The following is a 25,699-nucleotide window of genomic DNA, read 5'->3' on the forward strand; positions in this document are numbered from 1 at the left end:
TCCTCTTACCATCAGTAAGTACACAGAGAGAGAGTAAGGACACAGAGCAGAGAGTGACATACTCTAAGGAGACTCTCCACTCCTCTTACCATCAGTAAGTACACAGAGAGAGAGTAAGGACACAGAGCAGAGAGTGACATACTCTAAGGAGACTCTCCACTCCTCTTACCATCAGTAAGTACACAGAGCAGAGAGTCAGTACACAGAGCAGAGAGTGACACACTCTAAGGAGAGAGACTCTCACCCCTCTTACCATCAGTAAAAAAATATGATCTGGTTCCATCCTGTCTGACATAGAAATTTTCTCCAAGTTTGCTTCCGGCTTTAAATCTAAGCATGGCATGATCATTCAGCCCATAGTCACGGAACAAGACACTTCTGCCTGGTTTTAATACCTGTAAAAGTAAAGCAGGCTGTGTATAGTGCAGTCAGATAAAATAATCTGATGATGCTAGGAACTAAAACAGACCTGTGGGGGCTGTGAAAGAAGGCACACGAACTACCCTTAATATGAACGGTTGCCTTTACAGACATGACAGGTGTGGGAGGTCATAGCTGGAATCACGGAGCTCACGAGGCCCAGGCGGGAGTATCATTCTGAGTTTGAGGTCAGCCTGGCCAACACAGTACCTGGCCCACCCGGTTTATATAGCAAAGGATCTTGTCTCAAAAAATCAAAACTAAATAAAATGCCCTACAAGTCATTTTTGGATATGGTGGAGCATAACAGTTTCAGGACCCATATAAAGGCACGCACATAAGGCACACGCTTCACCTTCTGCAAGGCATGAGCCATCCCCTTCGCTAGGCTGAGCTCCCAGATGGCCGCTTCTGACCACTCGAGCTCTGAGGGCTCACTCCTGTGGGAGACTCCCACCCCGCCCAAGTGCACCTGCTCTTTGTATGGGACCATGTGGGGTCTGCACCATGTGGGAAGAATAAGGAAAATCGTCCTTTCCTTCCCTCGAGTCTGTCTGTCATCCGTGGTGTAGACAGTGCCCACAGACCTCCTATATACCTCAAGGCTGAGAGGTGTTCCACAGACCCACACCACCGGGCCGAGCATAGAGCACTTGTTCTACAATGAGAGATGCCATCTCTTGGGACAAGTTCTGCCTCCTTTGGAAAGCGTGTGGTGGCACTTTTATAGCCATATCCTCAGTCCTTTTTTTTTTTTTTTTTTTTTTTGGTTCTTTTTTTCGGAGCTGGGGACCGAACCCAGGGCCTTGCACTTCCTAGGCAAGCGCTCTACCACTGAGCTAAATCCCCAGCCCCATCCTCAGTCCTTTTAATTAGACTCTCAGCTATGAAAGTCTGGGTCAAAAGGTAATCTTCCCAAAATATAATGTTTCAAAATTCTTAGGCTACTTTTATGAATTAGTGTTTGAAGCAGGGCCTCTCACATGCCATATAAATTGAATTGTGCCCCTAAAACCCTGTCTCTTTTTAAAGAACCACCAGCCTCCTGTATGTGTTAGTATGAGATACTCAACGGTCTCATTCATACTCACATGACGACTGGTGAGAATGGTAAGGAGTAACGCTCAGGCTTTAGGTTAGAACGTCTGAGAAGATTTCTTAGCGTGCCTGTACATGTTTTGTCCTCCCACGTGCTCAGGGTGGCCTCAAACTGAGAATCCTCCTGCCTTGACCTCCTGGGTGCTGAAATCATAAGCAGGTGCCACTGTGCCTGTCAGAATGCACCGACTTACCTTTTTTTTTTTTTTTTTGGTTCTTTTTTTTGGAGCTGGGGACCGAACCCAGGGCCTTGCGCTTCCTAGGTAAGCGCTCTACCACTGAGCTAAATCCCCAGCCCCGACTTACCATTTGTAATGACTAGTTTCATTGATTCTTTTGTTTCAAGAGAGGGTTTCTCTGGCTGACCTGGAACTCACTCTGTAGACCAGGCTGGCCTTGAACTTGGGAATCTGCCTGGGAGATCCTCCCAAGCCCTGGGATCAAGGGCGTCGTGCACTGCCACCACTGTCAACTTCATTAGCTGACACTGTGTGTGCGGTGTGTCCAGCTCACCTCAGTGGCCCCTCCACAGCAATTCTTCACTGTAGTGCTCCCTGCAGTGCTCCCTGGTCCTCTCAGCTTAACACCCGGAGGGAGCAGAGCCTGTCTGGAATCATAACAGGTGAGGCTCTTTTTTCTGGGCAGAGCATCAAGTGACCTAGGCCAACTTCAAGTTTGCCCTTGAACTCTTGACCCTCCTGAGGCTGAAGGTGCACACTCTCACGCTGGCTCGTTTGTTTTCAGAAAGAGTCTATAGCTGAGGCTGTTCTTGAACTCACAAAGTGGGCTAGGCTGACCTTGAACTCACAGCCTCCTACTGCAGTCCTAAGTACTCGGATTACAGCCATGTTACCACAGCACTCTTACTGCAGTCCTAAGTACTCGGATTACAGGCACTGCTACCACAGCCCCCTACTGCAGTCCTAAGTACTCGGATTACAGGCACGCTACCACAGCCTCCTACTGCAGTCCTAAGTACTCGGATTACAGGCACTGCTACCACAGCCTCCTACTGCAGTCCTAAGTACTCGGATTACAGGCACTGCTACAACAGCCTCCTACTGCTGTCCTAAGTACTCGGATTACAGGCACTGCTACCACAGCCCCCTACTGCAGTCCTAAGTACTCGGATTACAGGCATTGCTACCACAGCCTCCTACTACAGTCCTAAGTACTCGGATTACAGGCATTGCTACAACAGCCTCCTACTGCAGTCCTAAGTACTCGGATTACAGGCACTGCTACCACAGCCCCCTACTGCAGTCCTAAGTACTCGGATTACAGGCATTGCTACCACAGCCCCCTACTGCAGTCCTAAGTACTCGGATTACAGGCATTGCTACAACAGCCTCCTACTGCAGTCCTAAGTACTCGGATTACAGGCACTGCTACCACAGCCCCCTACTGCAGTCCTAAGTACTCGGATTACAGGCACTGCTACCACAGCCCCCTACTGCAGTCCTAAGTACTCGGATTACAGGCACTGCTACCACAGCCCCCTACTGCAGTCCTAAGTACTCGGATTACAGGCATTGCTACAACAGCCTCCTACTGCAGTCCTAAGTACTCGGATTACAGGCACTGCTACCACAGCCCCCTACTGCAGTCCTAAGTACTCGGATTACAGGCACTGCTACCACAGCCCCCTACTGCAGTCCTAAGTACTCGGATTACAGGCACTGCTACCACAGCCCCCTACTGCAGTCCTAAGTACTCGGATTACAGGCACTGCTACAACAGCCTCCTACTGCAGTCCTAAGTACTCGGATTACAGGCACTGCTACCACAGCCTCCTAGTGGCCACAGCAGTTTGGGTTCCTGCCATCTTAAGAGGAATCATGATGTAGAAGTAATGTAACAATGGCTGGCTTTGAGGTGCACTTAGAGGAGTAGAAGCACTGTGCTGGGCACATGCCAACATCTTATTTAATCTTCCCCAAATGCCACCAGCTCAGAATTATTATCCCAACGTTTTTCAGGTACAGAAACAGGCTTGGAGAGGTGAAGGAACTTGACCAAGTAGTGACCCAGTTTAGGATCTAGGCTTTTGACTGTTCTTGACCACTTAATTACATCTCATCTTACGTATCCTTCCTTGCTCTGGGGCTGGTGACGCTCTGAAGAGCAGTCAAGCACTGTACAAACCCAGAGCTACAAGGGATGCTTTATGCCAGACTCCTTCTCCCTAGACTGGCTACTGTCTACCCACTGGAATGGGAAGATGTTGGGAATGCAGCACACAGCCTTACAGTGAAGGCAGGAAAGGGAAACAGGTGGCCAGTCCTCAAGTACAGCCGGGCACTGACCTTGTACACATTTAGTAAGACGAGGTGCATCTTCTCAGGGTGCACAGCCGAGAGCACAAAGATCAATGTGACAGCATCCACAGACTCTGGTGGGATGTGGTCAAGAAGGTCATCTCTAGTGAGGTCACACTGGAACACTTTACACCTCTCTGCGTTGTACAAAGGATGTTGCTAGAAAGGGGAAAACAGAAAGAACTGATGGTTCTAGTCAGCTTCCGTGCTGACACACGTGTGAACATGCAGCACTGGAGAGAGATCCTGTTTCTCTTTGTTTACTGCTGCAAGGAATGGGTCACTTGTTACTGGAGACGTAACATTCACCACTGCTACAGGGAGCAGTCAGCATTTCAGCAACCTGCTTTTAACTGAGGGCAGAACAGTCTGTGACATACTTATATCCAAGAGTTTTAGAGGCGTCTTTTTCCTAAAGGACGATACAAAGTCAGCAGCTTCGGCTGTCCCTGACAAGCCTACACTCTATGAGACGTCTTTCAGTTTTCCCTCTGGGACGCCTCCACAGTTCTTATTTGGTATAGTTCCCTTGAGACAAAAGACTAAAGATCCTAACCCACCTTCCTTTCTACTGAGTGTATTCCTGGGACATTCTGGTTGGTTTGTGGGCTCCAACACACTTGAGTATTATGAAGGAAGAGAATAAATTTTATCATGTAAACTGGGACCTGAGAATATTAATATGCAAAGCTACTGGGTGGAATATTTAGAATTACAAAAAGATTTGTTAGTATCAGATGTAGGTATGGGGAATAGAACTCAGGTCCTGTGAGGGCAGTAGCACTCTTAAGCACTGAACCATCTCCCTAGCCCTGAAAAGTCAATTTTTAAAATGAAGTTAATAGATGTTGAGAGTGACTGTCCCCCAAGCCAAGCAACTGCTACCTTGGGGAGCTCACTTACATACCCTTGCCTAAGGATTATCCTGGCCAGACTTGCTGACTGCTTACACCCCCTCTTGGAAGGGTGGAAAGAGTGCTGCTACCCACTTGGGTACATGGGGCAAAGGAAGGAATGTCCCATGTAGAAGCTAAAGGGACCACTCATCCTTGCTGGACAAAGGCTTTCCAGGGGCAGCCTGCGGGGTTGGGGGTGGGGAGCAGCACTCAGAGCCCTGCCAGCAATGCTCTGTATGGAAACCTTCTCACCTATGCTCTGTAAGGAAACCCAAGAAACTCACTGATTGGTTCCCAGGGTGAACTGTGGCCGACAGTGGTTTGATTTGTTATTGAGACCACAGAAGGGAGTGGTGGGCATCATTTAGGTCTTCCCCACAAAGGAATTTTACCAATAGAAGAAAATATACCACGAAACATCAAAACATACAAAATATTGTAATAAAACAATATGGTTTGAGAATGGAGGCAAGCAGTTCACCAAGACAGAGGAAGCCTAAATAGATCCATGTGCACGTGTGAGAACTGAGTATTTTATGACAAAAGATGACAACTGGATGAATGAAAAGGTCAGGACGGCAATGAATACTCCCAATGCACTATGCTCTGAAAAGTAGCTACTCGATACAAAAGACCTTAGCTTGAGATGAACACGGCTCCCACACTTAAAAAAAAGAGAAAGAGAAAGAAAAGCCATGATAGAGAAATACAGCATAGGGGCTGGGGATTTAGCTCAGTGGTAGAGCGCTTACCTAGGAAGCGCAAGGCCCTGGGTTCAGTCCCCAGCTCCGAAAAAAAGAACCAAAAAAAAAAAAAAAAAAAAAAAAAAAGAAATACAGCATCTTCAGGGAGACTCGGGCCCAGGCACTTGTTTATCCGAGGCAGAAGTCTCCAGTTTGGAAAAATAGCATTGAAGAATTGGCAGCTGGATGGTGGCAGTGCACACCTTTAATCCCATCACTCAGGAGGCAGAGGTAGGTGGATCTGAGTTCAAGGTCAGCCTGGTCTACAGAGTGAGCTCTAGAACAGTCAGGGCTGCACAGAGAAACCCTGTCTCAAAAACCCGACCTTTCTCACCCTCTGAAAAAAGAAAACCAGCAACTGCTTTGGGGTGAGAGGGCAGCACAGGAAGAAGTCACAGGGGCTGTTTCTGCTGAATTTGTTTGCCCCGGGATATTGCCAGGATCTCACAGAGGATGCTGCTCTTTCTGGGGCTGGCTTTTCCTCACATCCTTTTAGCAAGAAAAGGTGACTCTGCAGGAATAAAGGAAGCTAAAGCTATCGCCTAGGACCACCAGTGAGGTAGCACTGCAGCTCTGGCAGAGGGTAGTGGGGACCTTCTCTGCGTGAACCCAAGAATATCCTCAAGATTACCAATAGGTAGATTGGCATTGGTAGATTCTCTCACAGCAGGGAGAGGGAAGGACAAGAAAAGCTGCATTCTCAAAAACCCAAAAATGTCATGGTGGGTAGAGGGATGACTCAGCATAGTTAGGAGCGCTGGCTGCTCTTCCAGAGGACCTGGGTTTGAGTCCCAGCACCCACATGGCAGCCCACAACTGACTTCTGACCTCCATGGGCACCAGGCTTGCATGTGGTGCACATACATACACGAGGAAAAACATCCATACACATAAAATAAAACCTATCTTTTAAAAAATAGAAAAGAAAAATGTACAAAGTTCATTCTCTGAGATATGAAGCTATTGCACAGTTCAAAAACAGAGGAGGGTGGCAAGAAGGGGTCGTACGCTTTACTCCAGCCAAAACCCCCAGTAAGTACGGCTACAGCCAGGAAGAGACAGGCAAAGACAAAGAGAAGACCCAAAGGAAAAGAGACACACAAAAGCCACCAAAGGAGTTTTAAGTGTTCAGTATTCAGAGCAACAACAAGAGTAAGAGAAACTGTATCATGTAATACCCAGCTCTTGATTACAACTCCTTATTACCTTCAGTATCTACTGTCCTGATGTTATGTGCAGCTTAAACAGAAAGCACATAAGGGATTCCAAGAGGCAAGAAAAAAAAGTCTGAAGAAAGAAGGCCGAGTATCAGAGCCCGACCCAATTATGGCATTGAATGAGATACTAGGGGTTTGGGCATTTAAAGTAATATTATCAATGGTACAGGCACTGGGGCTAATGGGATGACTCAGTGGATAAGGGTACCCGTTGCTAAGCCGAAGTCTATCCCCAAAACCCACACAGTGGAGAGAATCGACTTCAGCATGTTGCCCTCAGACCTCCACACATGTGTACTGGCATGCGCATGCCCACATGCACGAGCATACACATGAACGAACACACACACACACACACACACACACACACACACACACACTATAAAAACAAACAAACAGACAATGTTTTTCAAAAGGACACGAGGGGCTGGAGATGACTCAGCAGTAAAGAACACATCTGCTTTCTCAGAGGACCCTGGTTCAACTTCCACTAATCACACCAGACAGAAGCAGCTGCCAAAACTCCAGCTACCGGGATCTGGAACCTCTGGCCTCTGCAGGCCCTGGTACGCCTGTGCATATACCCACACGCAGACATATACACACTACACATAGTTAAAAATAGAAAATAAATCTTTAAAAATCTAAAAAGAAAACTAAAATGATAGAGATGAGAATGCAAAAGAGAGCTGGCTCAGCGGTTAGTGTTCTCCAGAGGACCCGAGTTTAATCCCCAGCACCCACATGACAGCTCACAACTGTCTATAACTCCAGTTCTAGGGGACCTGACCCTCTCACACACATACAAGCAGGCAGAACATAAATAAATCATTAAAAAAACAAACAAAACAATACACGATTATCTAAATGCCAGGAGTAAAGAATTCTTACACATGAAACCTATTACCTCAAAAGTAAAAGGCTAATAAATTAGATATGAAATGGTGGTGCACACACGTAATCCCAGGACTCAGGAAAGCTGAGGCAAAGGATCAACGGTTTCACCTTGCTTCAGCCTGAGCTATCTCAAAAAAAAAAAAAACAAAAAAAACAAAAAAACCAAAAAACCAAAAAAAAAAACCCCAAAAAACGTAATTAAATCCTGCATTAGGAAAGAGCTATGATTAATAATATTGACTAGGAGAAAAGATGCTTGTAATGTATGCATGTTAACAAACATCCTTACTATATTCTAAAAATAAGAAAATGCTAATTCAACAGGAAAACAGGCAAAGGTTATGCACAGATTAAGTCTTACCACACTGGCACCTGGTAAGTCTCAGTAAGCACACGCAGAAGAAAGGAGGTCGGGGTAGGGAAAAAAGTAAGTGCACTTATGTATTTTAGTCTTCGGTATCTCTGGAAATGGGAAAAATGAAAGATAATAGACTTTTTTTTCTTAAAGATTGGGGGGAAAAAAAGAAACCTGAGGAAAGAATTACTAGTAAAACTGTAAAGTGTCATGATTTTTTTGAGAGGAAATGTAGCATTATCTACTAAAATGTAAACATTCACATCCTTCTTCTAAGGGATTGTGTTTGCTTCATTATCATCGCAGAGTGTCTGTGAGTTCTGTGAAGCACGCACACGATTCTGGTCACACTAACCTGTCTTAAGGCAGCCAGCAATCAGTCACCAATCTACAAGATAAGCCATCTGAGTCAATCACACAGACGGCTTACTAACATTTTTCCTTTGCTTTGAGGCAAATATTTTCATAGACGTAGAGTCAAAAGAAAATGGCATTGGTGGTGCTCATAGCTGGTAAGCTCCTGCAAGAGGGCAGGAATTAGATGAAAGGTCTAAGGAAACAGACACAGTAGAATACATATACGGTGCACTAACCTTCACGTAGTCAACTGCCCTGGGAGAAAAATCACAGGCATAGGCAAAGATATTCGAGTCTTCTTCTAAAAGTGGGAATAAACAGTTCCCAACCCCACATCCGGCTTCCAACAAAGTCAATTTTTGACCTTCATACTGAGGAATGAGAACAAAAGTTACAGCGTATTACATTTACATAATAAAACACCGCATTTACATAATAAACACACCAGGCTGAAATGTTTAGTTGGCAGGGGACATCTCTGACCTCCTGAGGCAGATACCAACCAACAGAGCTAGCAAGGAAAGGCTAAGGCTGGCACCTCATCCACAACCACCTAGCGACCGGCAGCTCAGTGTGAAGAATAAGGCAGCAGAGCACAGCGCAGACACTGTGGGCTAACCTCGTCCTCAGACCCCAACCCCTCCTTTGCCCTGTATTCTATCCTCGGGCAACCCACTTCTACAGCGCTGTGCCTCAATTTCTTTTTCTACAAACGGGAACAACACTAATGCACTTCATAGGGTTGCTATGAAGCCTAAGAAACATACAAAATTCTTAGAAAACAGTTATAGTGAACGGTTCATTCACTGCTAAGTAGATTCCATCTGCCACTAAAGTTTACTTGAATATTTAGTATTTCTAACTTCAGATTAGCTTTAACTAAGTAGAAAACATTAAGGGGCTGGGGCGCTGGCTCTGTGGCTAAGAGAACATGCTGCTTTTCCAGAGGACCCAGGTTCAATTCCCTGCATCCATATGGCAACCCACAATGTCTGTAATTCCAGTCCCAGTGGCTCTGACACCCTCTTCTGACTTCTTTTTTTTTTTCCCCCCGGAGCTGGGGACCGAACCCAGGGCCTTGCGCTTCCTAGGCAAGCGCTCTACCACTGAGCTAAATCCCCAACCTCCCTCTTCTGACTTCTACACACACCACACATACATACTTAGACATACATGCAGGCAAAACAACCATATGCATAATAAAATAAGCAAATTGAAAACCCGAAAGCTCTGTTTTCTATTAAATAGCCCAGACATTGGTAAACATACTTGAAATGAAACAGAACTCTCCTTAGGTACATTTTGATAGACTTCATAAATTTAGGGTAGCTCAGTCAGTAAAGGGCTTGTCACACAACCGCAAGGGCCTGAGTTCAACCACTGGCACTCACGTAAAAAGCTGGGCACGGTGCCACACTGTTGGAATCTCAGTTCTAGGAAGGCTCCCTGGGGCTTACTGGCCATCTAACCCAAGCTAATCTGTGTGCCCCAAGTCTAGTAAGGGACCCTGTTTCCAAAAACAAGACAGCTCCTGAGAACTGACACCCAAGGCTCTCGGCAGGGAGCTCACTCTACATGTAATAAAGGACCTCTCTTGTAGGCATCATAAATGAAGATGGCTCAGGGCAAGAGTAACCCCAGCCTACCTCCCGACATGATCTTAGCTCCTCAAACTCTCTGGTAGTCCAGTGTCTGTCCTTGAAAAAATTGGTACTGTTTCTTTTGTAAAAAAGGTCCCAGTTTTTCTGAGCCTCTTTTTCCAGTTTTTGCTGTTTAAAAGCAGACACCAAAGCTTGGTCTCTTTTCAGCTTCTCCTCTTCTCCAGTGCTAAGAATCCTTGTTTGCGGTCCTTTCCTTTGGAGAGAAGTCATTGCAGTTGCTGGAAACACATCTGAAGCTGCTAAAAGTTCTCTGTTCTTTCACCATCTGAGCAACTGGTGCTGAGTCTACAGACGCAGGGCTTTCTCTGGTGCAGTTCCCCAGGTGACTTTCCAGCTTTAAGATGCTACTTAGGAAAAAAATGAGAGAGATTCTGGCTAGTGATTCTCTAACAGCCTGCCTGCTTCTCTCCCCAACCTGTTCATCAGAGCCAGGGTCTAGTTATGAAAAGCTGTCCTTGGATTTCCTATGGAAGACGCCCAGGCTGTCCCTTGAATATACTTCCTCTTGCCTCATGCTCCCCCAACTGCTGTAATCGGGGCCTCACCAAGCTTGAGCGCTCTTTATTACTTCTAGAGTTTGGGTTCTAAAGGAGTCCAAGACTCTGGGGGAGAGGTTTCTGGAGGGCTCTTTAAGGTGCTGGGGTCGATTAACACGAGATGCTGACCCTACCCAACACCCTGCCGGGGTTTGGAGAGGTCATAAAGACCAAGACAGTCTCTACTGCACGGAGCTTACTACACCCAGAGACCAGAACTCTCACGGACCGGACTCCCAATTCAAATCAGATGAGACAAGTATTATAAGAAATAGGTTTAGTTAGGGCAAAGGGACGCTGCCACGAATCGACTGAGAAAATATGAGAAAAAAATTCTCATCAACGAACAGTGCCCGTAGGAAAAGTGACTTCAAAACAACGGCAACAACCGCCCTAACCGAAAGCGGGTAGACGATTGCCAGACAAACAAGGGATCGCGGTGGGTTAAGGAGGTGACGGAGCTAATACGGAGTTTCCGATCGTACCCTTACACTGAAGGAAGCGTCGTTGGCCAAGAACTGAAATCCTCTCACCACAACCATGGAGCGAAGTAGGGGGAAGGACCGAGTGACGGGTGGCTGAGGTCCTGAGAACTGTCATCTCTCTCTGGACCCTCAGGATAAATAAGGCCATAAGGGTCTCCGGCATGTTCAGGGACATCCATACCTACACTCAGACTCGAGTTCACTCAGTTCCCCTAGCTCTGGGCTCCCGGACATCGGTTCACAGGTTCACCAGCAAAGGATAGGTCAGGGCGCACTCACCCGTCAGGCAAGCACAGGCGTTGGGGATAGAATCTTCTAGCTGAGGTGTAAACCTCCTTAGACTAGACCAGAAATCGCCCAGCACTGTGGGTTGCGGTTGTTCCGGGGAATTCTCTCTCCATGGCACTGCCTCCGCTATTTCCGTTGGGGAAACGGAAGTCCCGCCCCAATACCGGAAGTGCAGCGGCCTTACTTCCTCAGAGTCTCTCCAGACGCAGAGTAGATTGGTTTCCTGCCCCGGGTGGGCGCGGACTTGGTTCAGTGCGCGCTCGGGAGCTGTGTCCCGGGAGCGCAGGCCTGCGGGCTGCTCGCGCGGGTATCCGGGACTGCGGCCGCGTGAGGAGAGCTCCGATCTGGGTGCCAGGCAAGTGCAAGGCCATGAACGGCACGGCGAACCCGCTGCTGGACCGTGAGGAGCACTGCCTGCGGCTCGGGGAGAGCTTCGAGAAACGGCCGCGGGCCTCCTTCCATACCATTCGCTGTGAGTGAGCGCCCCTCCAGGTTCACTTTGGGTTCTCTGACCGCCACGTGCCAGCCCAGACTCTCCTATCTAATCCCGGCTCTCCAAAGCGTCGCCTTCCTTACTTGTCATCCCAGATCCTCTGGAACTTCGACCTGTTGTTCTACTTTCAGGTCGCTTCTCTCAAACCAAACTTCTGGTTTCTGCCAACGAACTATTCTTTTACCTTAAAGTCTCAAATACCCTTTATTTCAGATCCCCCTTCGCAGCTCTTAAGCCAAACTTTACTCCTTTGTAGCGATGCCCCTTTCTCCTCCCTTGTGTCCCCGTTCTCTTGGTCGAATCTTTCCATCAGGGCTCTTGTCCTGGAAAAACCTTCCCGTTTGCCACGACATTTACTCCATTCCTTTCCTTACTTTCCTTTTCCCTTGCTTTTGGTCTCCTCCTGAGCCAGGAGATCTGCATTCTTCGTGCCACCCATAAGGTTTTCTCTTCCTCTCTCTGTGTTTCTTTTGGCATTGATTTTATTGTTGTTGCTGTTTGAGACTGCGCCTTACACTAGGTGATGCTGGCTTAAAAGTTACTGTATAACTCAGGCCAGCCCTGAACTTGCTGCAGTCCTCCTGCCTCAGCCTCTGTAGTGCTGAATATATGGACCCCATCCACCATACCTAGCTGAGATTAATGTCTTCAGGTCACCTACACCACCTTGACTTCTGGGCCAACTCACTTGTGGGTGAAGAATAAGATTAGAGTTTGTGAATCTGGTGTAATTTAAAGCTTGATCTATGTTTGGAAAAGGAAGACAGCAGCATAAGGAATGTGGGAATAGTCATTATGCTGGGCCCTTTTCTACATGATTATAGACTCTGAGAAGGGGTGCTTCCTCCCTGTGCCCTGGCAGAGTTGGCTGACCAAGCACGTCCCCCTGTGATTCAGAGGCTTTGGGTTTCCGGTAGCATTAGCATGGGTTAAGACCTGCTTTGTCATGGGAGCTAATCGATGTGACTCAACACACAGGCAGGGGTGTGTCAGATATTAAAGTTCCATCTTTGTGAGGCCGCTTGTCACACTGCCGCATCTGTGCTTTGCACCGACGGTAGACCCAGCTGCTGCCGAGAGACAGTATCGGGGAAATGATAAGGTTGCCATTTCCCCAGCTGACTAATTTTCTTCCCTCCACTGAAGGGCAGTTTAAGTTTAAACATGTGCGGTTCTGCACATGTGCCCCTGGCCTGCAGTTTGAGTCAGGTGAGGGGCTAACATGAGGTAACATGGCTGTTCCTGTTGTGTAAGTGTAATTTGCAAGAACAAGCAGGGTAACTTCTGGAGTTACCAGTCTGCTTCTGATCCAGAAGGTCGTCCCCACCCCCCACCAAAATGAGAACTTGAATGTTGCATGTTTTGAACGTTTCTGTGCAAAAAGAAGTCATCCTCATGTGGCCCACTGTGTCTCATGAAGGATTTATAGTCAAGAATGTTTGCTGTGTTGCTTTTATACACATAGTTCTAATAATTAGCTTATGATGGGTGGTGAAATGCTAACTATTACCTGTCACTTGGAAGACGGGATTATCTGGCATCAACATGGGAGTATGTTTCAACTCCCTGCACTAAAATACAGTGTTGTTGAAGGTGGCGGTGTATGTGGAGGTGTTCCTGAGTTGGTAACTATTGGATTGGAGGAGAGCATTCGGAGCTCATTAAACTATGAATGAAGAATATGACATTTTCTATGATGAAGTCACTTAAAATTTTAAATGATGGGGCTGGGGAGTTGGCTCAGTCTGTGAAATACTTGCTATAGAAATATGAATGTCTGAGTTGGAATCCTAGAACCCCATAAAAGAGCCACAGTGTAAACAGTTCCAATCCCGTGTCAGGGGTATCGAGGCAGGAGGAACTCACCGGCCACCTGGCTTGGCCTATCCAGTGAATTGCAGGCTAATAAAAGGCCCTGCCTGAAAACAACAGGACAGAGCTGTCCTCCCCAGGTCTCTATGCACGTGCAGGAACACATACATAAGGGAACCCTCAGCTATTTTTATTTAATCTGAAATTAAAAGACCAAGGAGTCTCATTCCCAGCCACCCAGTGGGAACTCTCCATTGTTTCCTTTCAGATGACTTTAAGCCAGCATCCATAGACACTTCCTGTGAAGGAGAGCTCCAGGTTGGCAAAGGAGATGAAGTCACAATTACACTGCCTCACATCCCTGTAAGTTGTTTCCCGTGTTGGTCTAATGTGATGAACCCTTGTGTTTTATTTACAGTTCATATTTCCTTCTATTTATTTATTTTTTATTATTTTGGATTTTTAAATAGCTAACATAAGTAGAAAAGGAATTTAGGAGTCAGGTGGGCTGTTACTCATGTGTCTCGGGGCTTGGTTTAAGGTAGTTCTTTGTCCTTATTCCTGACCCCCCTTCCCCCTCATATATAGTACACTAGGCAAGGCTCCATCTAGACAGTGGCCCCTCTGCTAGGCATATGTAACATTTACCCCAGCAGTTCTGGAGAAAAGGGCCCTTTGTGCCCTATGTATCACAGCAGGAGAACATATAGAACAGCCAGAAGACAGGTCAGGAGGCAGAGTGACATCTCTGTATTCAGTAAGGGGTCCGGTGCAGGCTGATCTTAGGTCAATCCCCAGTACAGCCAGAGGAAAACAGAAAGGAGACTGTGTTTGCGCTCATACTTTGGGCTGGGGAGAGGCTTGAGGGAATGAAGTAATCAAGCGGGTTGGGGATTTGGCTCAGTGGTAGAGCGCTTGCCTAGGAAGCGCAAGGTCCTGGGTTCGATCCCCAGCTCCGGAAAAAAAAAAAAAAGAGGTAGTCAAGCAGGAGGACTGGGGTTTGGGTGCCTCAGAACCCATGTAAAAGCTGGAGAGACATGGCGGCTGCTTGTGAGTCCACATTTACAGAGGCAAGGACATGGTATCCCTGGGGCAAGCTGGCTAGCTAGACTTAGTTGGGTTCAATAAAAGACCCTGCCTCAAAAAAGAAAAGTCAGCTTTGGGCTTCTCCTGCCCACACACAGGAAAAACATGTACACACCTGCACACACCACACACATGTAGAACAGAGTTAGAGTAGAAGAGCGTCTTCGCACTTTTCACAGCTCTGTCCTCAAACAGAAAGCTCTGTGTAGCTGGTGACAGTGCAGACGCTGCAGCAAACCTGGAAGCCCTCGAGCAGAGGAAATAGTCTGCATTTGCACTCCTGTTGCATTGCATCTTGTCCATGGAAGATTACATCATCTCCCGTTGGACCTTAATTCCCAAGTGAAAAACAGAGTTAGGTACTGGGTCCCTAAGCTCCCTGCAGACCTGCGTTTCTACTGTGCAGATAAGGGGCTGAAGAGCCAAGCAGTTTGTTTTTGTTGTTGTTGCCTTGTTTCATACTTTTAAAAATTCTGACCAAGTTAAATCTTATATTTAACAAATATTAAATCAGTGTCCAATGTGCTGGCCCATTACTAGGCTGTAAGAATTAACTTTAAACCAAATGAGGACATGTCCTGCCTTTGTGCAGCTTAGGGTCTGGGATTTAAATATAGGAATACATGGCAGTTGCTGGATATGATGCTTTTCAGGAATCCTAGCCTTTGAGAGGTGGAAGCAAGATGATTGAGAGCATAAGGCTAGCCTGGGCTACATGAGACCCTGTTTCAGAACCAAACCAAAATAAACACTTGTGGAAAACCAGAGAGGAGTTACTTGAACTTAGCAGAAGGTCAAATAATTTACAGTGTCAAAATATAGCAGTTAGAAGGCCAGTTAAAGCCATGAGGCAGGAACAAGAGGTCTTCCTAAAGACCACGGAGCCCAGAAATAGGAGGAGGATCCAGGGGCTGCCCTAAAGATGTCCTTTGGCCTGAGAGCAGCCTGTGAGTTATTGAAAGGCTTGGGGTGATGGTTAGTTCCCACCCTCCAGGCTAACGGGCTGGCTTACCCTTGGAGAAAGCTGTGCTGGTCATTTGCCTGAGGGGGAGCCCTGGGCTCTTCAATTGTAAAGAAACGCACCGATCACTCCCTGCTCTAACCAGTTATTTAGTGCCGTGCTGTGAAGTGTAGGGCAAAGCTAATTGTCCTCAGTTGGTGCATTACTATTCTTTGAAATATTTCCTCACATTCTTAAAGATTTGCCTAGTAATTTAAAGTTTTTATGCTATATTTCTTGATTTCCAAAACCAGGTGCTTACTATAATGTTCCTTTCCTTTTGCCTGAAAAGCTAGAGGAGTAAGACAGAGATCAGTCATTGCTCTTTTGAGTGGCTCTGATGAAAGATTGGATGAAGCAGTGCCCTTGGTAAAGGTAGACGGTCCATAATTGGTGTGTTTACACTTTCGTGGCAAACAGGGGTCCACTCCGCCAATGACGGTGTTCAAGGGGAACAAACGGCCTTACCAGAAAGACTGTGTGCTCATCATTAACCACGACACTGGGGAGTATGTGCTGGAGAAGCTCAGCAGCAGCATCCAGGTCAAGAAGACAAGGTATGGCGGCTCCGTGTCCCCCTGGCCTCTTGTGCTGGAGGGATCACAACTATGTTCATGTGTGTGCCGGCAGGCAGGCTCCTGCAGAATAGCCTCAGGTGTTTGTAAACCTCCGGAGCACTTAGTCCAGTTTCCTAAGGGCCACACCGTTCAATCAGTAATCCTAGCTACTCCTGTCTCAGACACATCAACAATAAAAGGTACATTTTCCTCCAATCCAGAAAAAGAAATAATGCTTTTAAGAGCTAAAACATGAAGTCACTGGGGAGAACAATTATAATTGAGCCAATTTTGTCAGACTCATAATTGCTCTTATACTACCGAGTAGGGAATTCAATTTATATGCATAGACTTACAATTACAAAGTAATAATTGCATAACTTTACTAAATTACTGCTTGTCAATTAGGATATATTTGGGGTGACTATACTGTCAATAACACCTTGCCTACTGAGTACGGGGAGCCACACCTGGAAGCCCAGCGTTTGAGAGGTGGAGGCAGCAGGGTCAAGAGTTCAAGGCCATCTGCAGCTGTGTAGTGAGCTTGAAACTGGTCTGAGTCCACGAGACCCTGTCTCCAAACAAAAGTAACAGTGGCCTTGCAAGATTGCTAAGTGAAGGGGCTGGGGATTTAGCTCAGTGGTAGAGCACTTACCTAGGAAGCGCAAGGCCCTGGGTTCGGTCCCCAGCTCCGAAAAAAAGAACCAAAAAAAAAAAAAAAAGATTGCTAAGTGAAGAAAGGAGTTTGCCACCAAGTCTGACGGCTTGAGTTCAGTCAGGACCCAAATGGTAGAAGGCATAGCATAAATAAAACTGTAATTTTAAAAACTTCAAAGCAATAGCAACAAAACTTGTTTCCTAATTTTAAAATAGTGAACTTTTGGGTTCACTCAGTGTTAGAGTTTATTTAAAAGTCAATTCATTCTATGAACTTTCTGCATTACAGTAATCATGGTAAGATAATGATTAGGGTTCTTGTGGGGAGGGTACTAGGCATCAGATCCAGCGCTGCACTTGGCTGAGCTAATTCACAGATCCACTAAATAAGGGGCTTTTTTTTTCATTAATTTTCATTAATTTATTTATATATTTACATCCTAATCAGAGCCCACTGTCCTGCCTATTGTTGGTTTGTATCAAGGCCTGTTTTAAACACGCTACTCCTGGGATACTCGTTGGTGCTCTGTTCTCTCTCTACTCTGTGGTTTGGGGACTGTCAGCATAACCCCTGGGTACTTGTTATGCTTGTAGCATCTCAAGACTTACTAGGTCAGAACCCGCAGAGACCTCCAGGGGATTCGTGTAGATGCTTAGCTAAGAAACATTAGGCTAGTTCATAATCCAGTTACTCAGAAACTTGTGTATTATAATAATAAATATATTTATTTATATTGAATTTAAGTCATAGTGTGAGCTTTCTTGTAGATATGCTCAGTCACATCGTGTCTGTATTTTACCTCCCTGCTGAGCTTATATTAGATGTGGCACATCTGTAATCTCAGCTCTCGGAAGGCTGAGGAGGATCTTGAGTTCTAGGCTGTACGTAGCTAGAGCCTGATTCGGAAAGAAAAAAGAAATGAGTGCCTTGCAAGCATCGCTGGTGCGTAGGACAGTTCTGGGATGCAGTGGGCGTGTGCGTTGAGTGCATTCTCGTGGTGAAATTAAAAGATTGGATTTTCAGTTCCCTGGAAAGAACATTGGTTCTGCTGCCTGTGTGCTTGGTCATCTTGAGAATGACTGTTTTGCCTCTTGATTTAATGTCTATTTCAGAGCTGAGGGAAGCAGTAAAATCCAAGCTCGAATGGAACAGCAGCCCACCCGTCCCCCACAGCCATCACAGCCACCCCCTCCACCTCCACCCATGCCTTTCCGAGCCCCGACCAAGCCTCCGGCTGGACCCAAAACTTCTCCCCTGAAGGACAACCCCTCACCTGAGCCCCAGCTGGATGACATCAAAAGAGGTGGGGAGCCAGAGCCGGGCTAGCGTGTGGGATGGGCAGGGTGCTCTTGGAGCTCACAGAACTCGCCACCGTACAGCTATTTCAACAGAGTCCCCTGCTCTGGAGCTTGTGAGGACTGAGACCTTTTCATGGACCGTATTTGACGAGAATGAATCCAGGAATGGTGGTTGAATGTGGTTGTCTTCTTAGAAGCCTAGGGTTTAAATAAGCCACTATCGAGCAAAGCTTTACAGGGCTTTAGAGTCCAGAAAGAATATTGTAGGTATATCGCTTCTGGGCTCATCTACTGATCAGTATATGCAGATATAAGCACTCTGCTGGGTTAGATGCTCTTTGCTGACTCAAAGCATACAACCCTGAAAGGCCCTCAGGCCAGGGAGATGAAATCTGGCCCAGAAGGACTTAGAGGTCTGCCTTGGGCCTTTCCTTTGCAGACTTGAGACAAGCTTACTGTGACTTTCGTCCCACATGGTAGAGTATTCTGGTCCTCCAGACTCTCAGACATTATGGACTAAGCATCATATCTCACACTTATAATAAGTTTCATGGAACAAATGCAACCCCTAATAGCAGAAAACGGGAAGTTGAAGGCTTGTTCTGGGGAGTTTGCCTTTCTTACACTGTAGAAATCTGCCCTTGTCATAGGCAGAGTCACCCTGAGTTTGAACAGCTGTGGCACTTCTTGACTGTTTTCCCTCTCTGGTTCTAGAATGCTATTGTGGAAATCTCTGTATTCAATGGGAAGTAGGCCAAGAGTGGACCATAGCTGTGTAAGGCCATGGTGATGTTTGCACAGGGAAGTCCATGGCTGTATTGATAGGGCCGCATATATGCAGGGACGTGGGACTGGTTAGGGAAAGCGTGTTTTCCCCACCTCTGGTAGATGTTCACACAGAATGCGGGACAAGCACAGCCATGATCAATGTGTGAGAGTTACGAGAGGGTGTGGCATTTCACCAGTTGCCCTCCCTTGCCAGGGCTTCTTATGGGGTTCTTTGGGAGTCAGAAAGGACTCTGGCTGTCCAGCCGTGGCTTACGAAGTCCATTGATATCGATCTCATTGTTGATGTTCAGTGCATGCCTCGTGGCACTCCTGCGAGGGCTTCCTTAAGCCTCTGGGCAATGCTCTGAGGGATTGTCTAGATTAGACTGAGGAGTGTGCACATAAGTGTGCAGCCCCATTCCATGGGCTTGAGTCAGCTGCTCTCTCTTCAGCCTCAAGCTCCTGCCTCTGATTTCCCTTATAGGCTGGACCCGGAACTATGAGCCACAATAAATCCTTTCTTTGTCAGAGTTTTTAATCTCAGTGACACAGAGAGAAACTAAGACAGGAAGATCTAAAATAAGCCCTCAGACTTGTAATTGCTAGACAAAAGCTTTTCTATTCTTTTTCTCTTACTTGGGGTTTTATACAAAAGTCACATTTGGGTTTTTGTCTGTGACAAGGTCTCACTCTGTAGCCCAGTCTGGCGTTAAACTCAGATCTCCCTAACACCCGTGTCTAACCGCACACTAGAGCACACCACCCCCAGATGAAAGTATTCATTTAAGGGAATAGCGAATAACCCTGCTGTGTTTCTTACACAGAAGAGTCGTTCTAAATCAGGCCTTTTTCTTATTTTGGTGAATTCAGTATTGCCGTCAACCCTGGAGACATTGTAGGTGTTCTTGTCGGTTTGGGGGTTCAGGGTGCTACCTCGGGAAGCAAGGAGGACGGGACACCTTGCTGCATGGGCTTCCCAGCTCATCTCAGGGCTGTGTCGCTGCAGAGCTGAGGGCCGAGGTGGACATCATTGAGCAGATGAGCAGCAGCAGTGGGAGCAGCTCCTCCGACTCGGAGAGCTCCTCCGGAAGTGACGATGACGACAGCTCCAGCAGCGCCGGGGAGGACAATGGCCCAGCCTCTCCTCCCCAACCTTCACACCAGCAGCCCTACAACAGCAGGCCCACAGTGGCCAATGGAACCAGCCGGCCCCAAGGAAGCGCTCAGCTCATGAACACGCTCAGTAAGTGTGCCCTCCCTCCTTTGATGGCTGAGACAGGGAGGGCCATATGCAGCTTCTTTTGCCTTGTGCCAGAACCTGTCAGCTAAGTACAGGCAGTCAGGGCGCAGGAAAGGTCTTGAAGACAGACTGGGGAGGCCCAAAACTCCCAGTCTTTTCTTTCTTTCTCCCCTCCCTTGTGACTATGACTTCTGCTTAAACTTGATCACGCAGGTAGGCTCTTTGGTTTTCTGTATACCAGGTTTAAGATATGCTCTGTTGCCTACCTTCTGGCCTTTAAAAGTTAACATGCTACCTTCTTTGGATACCTCCCTCCTGGCCATTAAAAGTTAACATGCTACCTTCTTTGGATACCTCCTAGCCTTTGGCAAGAGAAAAGAAGGAATGTTGTCATGTTTGGGTAGCTCTTCCTCCGATATAAAACAGAAGAAAGCCAGAGTAAAGTTGTCTTTGTTTCAGAGTAGGGCAGTTCTGCTCTCTCCCTGGAATGTTGCATGGCCAATATTCTCCCTCCTGGTGATCCTCCTTTGAGAAGTTGGAAGACCTGGCAGCAGAAGTGGGATTGCAGGCCTGGTTAACCCTGCAGGAGTGCTGCCCAGACGGTCATTAACATCTCAGCACTGTGGACATCCTAGGCTGGGTAGTTCCTTCTTGTAGGGCGGTACAGAGCCTTGGTGGATGTGTAGGCGCAGGCCTGACCTCCACCTACTCAGGCCACTGCTGACCCCTCTACCTTAGCATTTTGCCTGGTGTACCCTGTCTGCTGTGCAAGTCCAGGTCCAGGTAGAAAGTCTGCCCTCACCGTCAGAAATTGGGATGGGGATGGGTCCTGTGAAAGGGTTCCAGGGGCAGAGAAGGCTAGGATAGAAATGCAGACCTCACTTTCAGCCAGCCGGTTCAGCTGGGATTCCTTTGTCCACATGTCTCCTCCGCGAGCTCCAAGTGTGCAGTCCTTTCGATTCCTAGGCACCTACATAGCAACTAACCTGGAGCTTCCTGAGCTTGTAGGCCAACGTGAGTTTAAAGTGATGCAGACACCTTGGGGAGATACGGGCAGAGAGCAGGTGGGAGTGACACACTACAGGTGGCGTAGGACCAGGTGGCCTCCAATTTGTGATCCTCCTGCCTCAGCCTCCTTAGCACTGAGATTATAGGCGTGAGCCATCACTCATGGCTCCACTTAGATTTTCAAAACCAACTTAGACGCTGTAAAGATGGCTTAGGGGTTTTGAGCACTTGTCCCTGCAGGTGACCTGGGTTATATTCCCAGCATACACATGGCAGCTCACAACCACTCCAGTTCCACGGGATCCAACTTCCTTTTCTGACCTCCAAGGGTGCCAGACACCCACGAGGTGCACAAACATGCATGAAAGCTACACTCTGATATACAAAATAATTAATTATAAATCAATTTAATGTGAGCTAGTCTGACAAATGTATGTCATTTATATTTTCCTGCTATTTATGAACATTTTGAAACCTGTTTTACTGCTCCTCCTCAGTACTGACAAGCAGTACCAACCTGCACATTGCACATGCTAAAAATGTGTTTCTTTCAAAAGTGCAGCGCACCAGCCTTTCCTATGAGCCACATAGGCTTTCCTGCCTAATAAATTGGATTAGCAAAGTTTTGGGTTTTTATTTTTGTTTGCTTTTTAATTTTTAAATTATATTTATTCTGTGTGTGTGTGTGTGTGTGTGTGTGTGTGTGTGTGTGTGTGTGTTTGCCTGCCTGCGTGTGTTGCTCCACATTCACTGATGCCTGAGGAGGCCAGAAAGGGCATTGGGTCCCCCGGAACTGGAGTCACAGATGGTTGTGAGCCACCTTGTAGGTGCTAGGAGTTGAACCAGGGTTCTCTGCAAGAGCACAAGTGCTCATTGTCTCTCAGCCGTCTCTCCAGCCCTGATGAACAAGCCTTCACTGTGATGTGCTAGCTGAGCAGCCACAGAGGAGTCTCTAGGACGTCTCGGTGTTCTCTGTGAAGGCAGATAGGACGTATTAAAGTGCACTGAGCTGCATTGCGCCCCAGCGGGCACAGGGGAGCGGAGAGGCAGCGCAGCCAAGGAACTCATTAATGGCCGTGCTTTCGGTTTGCTTTTGTTTTCTTTCATAGGAAATGACCTGCAGTTAAGTGAGTCTGGCAGTGACAGTGATGACTAGCACCAGGCTGTTGAAATCTGCTTTCTGGTGCGCAAACATGCTGCAAGACCCAGCCACTTCTGCCCGGACCGCACGCACGCCACAGGAGGATGTGATCATTGGCGGTCAGAGCCATAGGAGTTAAGGCCTGGAAGCACTCAGATACTCAGTCTTTAACTTGGTGGTGGTGGGTGATTCTCATGTAATTTTTGAACAATCTCTTGATTCAGAGTTTAAGTATATCTATAGGAGAACTAACAGAATTCTGTTTTATTTGGTTAACATTGTTAATGAAAACAGACCAATGTACCCTAGGACACTCAAAGTCTGTATCTTCATAGGCCAGTAATCCAGCAGCCCTCAGTTTGGCTGGGTGGTCTCTACCAGTAGAATATAAGTCTTTTAAGGGCATGGGGAAAAAGAGATCTCAAATTGTGTCATAGAAATACATTAAGACCACCTTACAGTGTTGATATAAAGTGGTAAGGAAGTTTTTTGTGACCTAGTTTGACAAGACCATAGAAATTGGCCTTGGTGGAGTCTTTGGGTCGGTTGGGGTGTGTGTGTGAGTATGTGTGTGAGCGTGCATGTGAGCGAGCGTGCGAGTGTGTGTGTGTGTGTGTGTGTGCGCGCGTGTGTGTGCGCGTGTGTGTGCGCGCGCGCGCGCATGTGCTGGAGATTGAATAGCTCAGCCCAGCACAGCTAGGAAAAGGGAAGCACACAGCAGGGGACAGCCAGTCACCTGTTCCTGGGCAAGCTTGCTCACTACTTCCTCTTTTGAACCACACTTGCTGGTTTCATATTCTTCTGCATGGAGCTTCCTATTGGATTCCACAGACAAAAGCACTGCTGGCATTCAACTCGGATTCAGACTCAGGCAGTTCCAGCACATTGGAGGCAGAGTGAGCAGGTCCACTGGCAGCCGCCATGCTGACACACGTCCTCAGCTCAGCTGAGGCATTTGCTTTCACACATCCATCCCCAGGTTGTTCTTCATTCCAAGGATGTTAGCCGAGGCTAGGAATCAGAGGGATGTGGTGAAAAAGCCCTGAGCAGCATATCCCGCCTCCACAGATGAGAATGCAGCGGGAGTGCTGCAGTGTGGAAGTCTCCAGAAGCTCTGTATGCTTTTGTGACACTGTTTGTGCCTGACTCCCAGAAGAGAATCACAAGATTGCCTTTTGCTGTGTGCCATTTCCAAATGAATGTTCTTGCTGGAAACTGGTCCCTAGTCAATGTTCCACAGTGAGGAAGTATGTGGTGACTTGTGTGTCGCTGCCCGTCTCTGTAGTCTGAATGAGTAGATCCTAGGAAATCCTATCTTTGCTTTAAGACATTGATAATGCTGTTCTTTCCTTGGGCTTCTCCACTCACCCCTTCCTCTACACGAGTGGAGGAAGGTGGTCTGGACCTAAAAAGGAAGTGAGTGGTCCACGGTGGGGCCTTAGGTCATATATGTCCACTGTATGGTCAGTGCACCATATAGATCTGCTGTTTGGTCCAGAGACCGAAGTGAACTGGGATGGAGTAGAGGCCGCTGACTGGCGGCCATCTGCAGAGCGGTACACTAGTGCCTTGTGCTCAGTCTCAGATCACTGGGGGATGCTCAGTGGAACCAGTGGCAGCTGAGAACCTATTTATAGCAAACTGATAATTGCTTTATAATTCTTCGGTAATGATAGCTCAGGGAAGGTGAAGGTTGTGATTGGGTGACTTGAATTGTCACTGGATATGGGAATTGAATTGTTTTACTGCTCTTAACCTGTTCAAACTGGGGCAGGTTCCAGGAACTTGAACTAAAAAATGTCTCTTTAAGTCTCCCCCTGCCCTGCTTTTCTCTAAAAGCCTTGGTTTGTGTAGACAGAACTGTGGTGTTGGTGTGTTAGGGGTGACTGTTGCCATAGGAAGTACTTGCATGAGGACTGGGCTTGAAAATTTGAGCTTTCTGTGCCTCAGACTACTCAGTCACCCGGCTCCCCAGCACCACACGTCCTTCTGTAGTTGGCTCTCTGCACAAACGCTTCGGTGGTTCTTCCCACTTTCCCCACAAGAAAGCTGTTTTTGGAATGTAGCCTCCCAGATGGCTTCTCAGGGGTATCCTTGTGCCAACCAAAGGACTCCCTTCCTGTTGCTGTGCCTTTGCTGTCCCCTTCTCTTCGCCCGGTCTAAACCTCTCCTCCCCAGGGCTCCTCAGGCACAGTTTTCACAAACTCTGTCTTCATTTCTTCCAACCCCTGGGTGTGCCCTGGTGTACGTACGAACCACCCTCCTACCCAGTCTCGCTCCGTATTAGCGCCTCAAAGCAGGGGCTTCACGGAACTAGACGTGCCGGTGCTCCTACTCTGGCTGGGGAAGAGATAGAGGCAAGTACCTAGTGAAGGACAGAGGGTAACACAGGGAAACATTCCAGCCATTGAGACAAAGCTGAAAATACGTACACAAGGCCATGCAGGGCTCTACTGAATCTGTAAATTACCTTTTATTTGCTCTATGCAATGTTGGCCACTTGGGTGAGGTGGGAACTCACTCTACCGAGACGCCATGGCAATCCTTTGCAAACATTGGGAAATGCAATATATATAAACTAGAGGTTTGTAGTAATGCCACTTGTAGCTGAATTCCATAGCAGAGTAATCTTCTCTGTGGGTGATGTGCTGTAGCATAGGGAAACTTGAAAATTCCAAAGTCCTGCCCTTTTTTGAGAGACTGGTTTAGTTTGTGTGTATGTGTGTATGTGTATGTGTGTGTGCGTGTGTATGTGTGTGTGTCATATTTATTAATTATTTTAAAAGAGAATTGTTTGTTTTGTAGATATGTATTAAGAACAGCCAAACTGGATATTTCCACTTGGCAAGGAACATAAACTTTTTGAAACTCAGGCCTTACCCAGTAGCTTGGAAGACCAACTCAAGGGTTAGGATCTGTGTTCTTGTTTCCTGTCACTTCCGTCTTCAATTCCTGGTGTCCTTTAATGATATTTAAAATCTTGTGACTCAAAATTTATTTTGCTTAATTCTGATGTAGACATGCATGTTTACATTTATATAAAATATTTCCTGTGTAGTTTCCTCTCAAGATGAATATATTTAAATAAAAATGAAGGTCAGCAATATATTTAATGTCTTGGGTTTTTTTTTTTTAAGCTGAAAATCTATGTGAAATAGAGTTAAGAATCCTTTATGCCTAAGTCTAATGCATTAACTTGATTCTTTATCATTTTTGTGTCATGAAGTTCCCCTGAGCTTTAAGAAGATCTAACATTCAAAACAAACAAACAAAAAAAATGAATTTTGGTTTTTAAAAAGGTATGAGGGTCAGGGCCCAGAATTGTTCCTGTCTAAAACTGTCTGACTGCAGGGACAAAAATGGAGAA

At 46.8% G+C, this 25,699-nt stretch overlaps 2 protein-coding genes across 14 annotated transcripts in view; one reads left to right on the top strand and one right to left on the bottom strand.

Moving 5' to 3' along the window:
- Mettl6 (methyltransferase 6, tRNA N3-cytidine) overlaps positions 1-11,403 on the bottom strand; it is a 37,415-nt gene extending 26,012 nt beyond the window's left edge. For 2 of the 13 annotated variants that reach the window (XM_006252582.5, XM_008770988.4), the window contains exons 1-6: positions 11,263-11,403; positions 9,948-10,306; positions 8,538-8,672; positions 3,825-3,995; positions 2,032-2,121; positions 254-395 (exon numbers count right to left, since the gene is read on the bottom strand). In XM_006252582.5, coding sequence (XP_006252644.1) covers positions 254-395; positions 2,032-2,121; positions 3,825-3,995; positions 8,538-8,672; positions 9,948-10,172 — 763 coding nt within the window. In that variant the 5' untranslated portion in view covers positions 10,173-10,306; positions 11,263-11,403. Of the gene's footprint in view, positions 1-253; positions 396-1,511; positions 1,663-2,031; positions 2,126-3,824; positions 3,996-8,537; positions 8,673-9,947; positions 10,310-11,262 lie in introns of those variants that run through there. The other 11 variants (XR_005494553.2, XM_006252583.5, XR_005494554.2 and 8 more) reach the window with 11 other exon arrangements.
- On the top strand, positions 10,745-25,494 carry Eaf1 (ELL associated factor 1). Its single transcript, NM_001107293.1, has 6 exons — positions 10,745-11,743; positions 13,845-13,939; positions 16,083-16,219; positions 17,990-18,180; positions 19,950-20,186; positions 22,301-25,494. Exons 1-6 carry the CDS (start codon positions 11,383-11,385, stop codon positions 22,345-22,347), a joined length of 1,068 nt encoding a protein of 355 aa, NP_001100763.1. The 5' UTR covers positions 10,745-11,382; the 3' UTR covers positions 22,348-25,494.
- The last annotated feature ends 205 nt before the right edge of the window (positions 25,495-25,699 follow it).

Source organism: Rattus norvegicus, chromosome 16 (genome assembly GCF_036323735.1).
Source record: "Rattus norvegicus strain BN/NHsdMcwi chromosome 16, GRCr8, whole genome shotgun sequence".
NCBI classification, from domain to species: domain Eukaryota; kingdom Metazoa; phylum Chordata; class Mammalia; order Rodentia; family Muridae; genus Rattus; species Rattus norvegicus.

What these genes read in the sequence shown, in the direction of transcription:
- Eaf1 (NM_001107293.1), top strand. Translation starts at nt 11,383, where the DNA reads ATGGCACTGCCTCCGCTATTTCCGTTGGGGAAACGGAAGTCCCGCCCC. An exon ending in TTACACTGCCTCACATCCCT is followed by an intron (nt 13,940 to 16,082) that starts GTAAGTTGTTTC and finishes CGTGGCAAACAG; the next exon opens with GGGTCCACTCCGCCAATGAC. An exon ending in GCTGGATGACATCAAAAGAG is followed by an intron (nt 18,181 to 19,949) that starts GTGGGGAGCCAG and finishes GTGTCGCTGCAG; the next exon opens with AGCTGAGGGCCGAGGTGGAC.